We start from the raw sequence: 3,130 nt of genomic DNA, 5'->3' as shown, positions 1-3,130 counted from the left end.
TTGGGTCACTGTCCTGTAACACATCTCCAAAGACAAGGCGAACACAACTCCTGGCAAGAAACAGTCTAGGAGGAATCACTGCTCTTTGACAATGTTCATTCAGCGCTTTTATTTTTTAGATAGAAATTCAGACGTGTCACAAAAATGTGTTTTTAACAACTAAAAAGTCTGCCATTTTTAAACTATGTTCTGGTTTTCTGTCAGGTAAATGGAGTAGACAGTTTAACTGTTACATAAAATGTTTTTTGTGGTAGGTTTTTGTTGTTTGTGCCTTTGCAGAGTAGTAAATCTGTCTTTAAATGCCACAATCTGAAGCACAGGAACCACTGAAACAAAGTAAAAGCTTTTATCAGGCCCCAATGTGTGTTTTATTCCCTACAGTCGCCCATTATGATTCAAAGTGAGCATAATGCGTCTAAAATAAAAACTGCATCCATCTGCTATTTGATTAAAGAATGCTCCATTAGGACAGAAAACTCTAACACCTTTAAAACTGTGAGATTTTCAGTGTAAAACTTGCATTCAGTTCCCTGGCAGTGCATCATGTGAAGCTGTTATCGTGAGCCACAGTGACGTTTAAGTGCTTCTTTATTTACAAAGTGATGAAATGCCACTTCCTCTGATTGTTTTCTCAGGGTACAAACGAGGCAGTCACACAGAGCATTCACGCAGAGATGGCGACAAATCAGCTCACACCATTAAAAAAAGAACGGTCAGTCTAAAAACATTACAGCAGTATGCACATCTTTAAAGAGGACAGTGCTGTCAAAAAATCGAGGTAGAAAAAGTACAGGCTGCTGAACTGATGACGTTGTTGGGGGTCACTTGTTCAAACGGGCGTGTCATCGGAAGGGAAGTGACCGCATCCTGATCCAAAACTGAGAAAGAGAGGCTGACAATCGTTGGAGAAAAAAAAAAGAAGTCATCGTTTTCCAAATGAAACTGGCAAAAAGGAAATGCAGAAAGGTAGAAATATTACTAATCCACAATTAGTTCAATACCAGAACTGCTGTTTACTCTTCAACTTCTCTCTTGATTCATGTGAGCAGTGGCATGTCAGACAAACATTTGGGGAACCATCATTCCTCTCTTCTGTGAGCACACACATTTATAGGAATGTTGCATTTTATCACCACTCCTTCCTACGGTTACCAATGACTTTAAGATTAATTAAACATTTAAGGCGGTCCAATCGATTTTCTAGAGCGTGGACCAATGATAAGATAATGGCAGATGATTAAATTAGCGTAAAATACATCAAGGTTTTATCCTTTCTGCTGTAGAATTCTTTTTTAGAATAAAGACTCTCAAGATACGTGGTTTCACAAAACAAACGGTTTTCCTCAGAAAACATCAATTTTGCTAATATACACCAATCCGTTTCCATCGATTTGTGTCTGAAAGCCCTCAGACGATTCCTCGTGTCGTCTCATTTTGTAGCTGCATTATCACACAGTAAATCCAGAGCCGGGGATGTAATTGTGACATATTCACAAAAAGCGTTGTCGGCTTGAATGGCTATCAAGAATGCTCTATGATTTTCTTTCCCAAAATAGCGGGGGTGAGTCACAGACAAAGCAAAAATAATCGAGCTATCTCGGTGCCTTTGTAGAGGGGCTACGGAGCCACCAGCACCGTCTCCGTCAGACGGTCCTATCTACATGCTTGTGGTGTACAAGGTGCCTCATAGGCACAGAGTGTATCCTATTAACCCAAATATGCTGGAGGTCACACCTTAAGAGCTTCATGCACCCCCACCGCTGAGAGGCGGCGGTTAATGTTGCGATAGCGGCAGCGGAGGAGGTCACGGTAGGTGGAGCGCAGGTCTCGATTGAAGAAGGCGTAAATGAATGGGTTCATCAGAGAGTTGGCGTATCCCAACCAAAGCAGAGTACGCTCCAGCCAGATGGGCACGCAGCTACACTCCACTCCACAAATAAAAGGCCTGGCAGTGGACAGAATGAAGAAAGGCAGCCAGCACACGGCGAACACTCCTACGATCACTCCAAGAGTCGTGGCGGCTTTCTGCTCCCGCTTGAAGATGGAGATGTTCTTGCGCTCGCGGTTCAGCAGGCGAGACAAAGTGGCACATTCCTCCGCCACGCCGGGCGGCTTCAGGCCCTGCATCCTCAATGCCTCATTGGCCACTGTTTCGAGTCGCTCGCGGCGTGACAGGTCAGTGAATCGGTGCTTGGCGCCGCTCTTTCGAGCGGCCCGAAAAATCTTGTAGTACATGACGAGCATCACCAGCATAGGGATGTAGAAGGCTACAGCAGTAGAGTAGATGGTATATCCAAAGTCTTGGCTAATGAGGCACACGCCAGCCGTGTGAACGTTTTTGGCCCAACCGCAGAAAGGTGGCAGGGTGATGGATGCTGACACCAGCCACACTCCCAGGATCATTTTGGCCATCAGCTGACCATTCTGCCGTGCAGGGTAGGTGAGAGGCCGCGTGATCCCCAGATACCTGCAGGAAGAGAATCAGAAGAATCGTCCAGGTTAGTCTCAGCAAGCTGACTTGAAAACAATTCTAAAACCGTCTTAAAAACACAAGAGGCATGTTCCTATCACCTGCAATCCACCAAAATACATGAATTCTTGCAACACATTGTGGCATTTGACACTTGTTTTAAAGAAGGAAATCTCTATGAAAGGTCATAAACTTTTATTTTTCTTGCCTAGGGGGTATTTTTTTTCCCACACAGACTCTTAAGACATAGCAGGTGAAGAAGAAGCCATCAATCAAACAGGCGGTTCATCTCTTTGAAATAGCAGCTGGAGGTGTCAGAAAAGCAAAAATAGGTGTGATGTCTTGGATTTGTGAAGAACTAGCTAAACAGTGTGTTCACTGAAGGATAAATCTGTGATAGATTTTTGCATATATTCCATTAGGGCTACTAGAATGTTGCTTAGCCCACACAGAATGTCTCATTGATGGAAAAACCTACTTTTAGAGTTGTTTTTTCTCCCATTAATTTGATATTTTTGGTGCATGGTTTGTAAGTGTTGTTATCATTTTTTTAGAGAACACTTCTCCTAAAGCCTAGGGCAGGGGTCGGCAACCCAAAGTGTTGAAAGAGCCACTTTGGACCAATACAATAAAAAACAAATGTGTCTGGAGCCGCATAAA

General features: G+C 43.5%; 1 protein-coding gene across 1 annotated transcript in view; it reads right to left on the bottom strand.

The window, feature by feature from the left end:
- Positions 1 to 570: 570 nt before the first annotated feature.
- Positions 571 to 3,130, bottom strand: part of htr7c (5-hydroxytryptamine (serotonin) receptor 7c) — a 32,023-nt gene continuing 29,463 nt past the window's right edge. The window contains exon 2 of the mRNA XM_024274593.2: positions 571 to 2,467. Coding sequence (XP_024130361.1) covers positions 1,729 to 2,467 — 739 coding nt within the window. The 3' untranslated portion in view covers positions 571 to 1,728. The remainder of the gene's footprint in view (positions 2,468 to 3,130) is intronic.

This window comes from Oryzias melastigma, linkage group LG9 (genome assembly GCF_002922805.2).
Source record: "Oryzias melastigma strain HK-1 linkage group LG9, ASM292280v2, whole genome shotgun sequence".
Taxonomy (NCBI): Eukaryota; Metazoa; Chordata; class Actinopteri; order Beloniformes; family Adrianichthyidae; genus Oryzias; species Oryzias melastigma.
The sequence above is the reverse complement of the archived record's forward strand: the minus strand, read 5'-3'. Positions and strand labels throughout refer to the sequence as shown.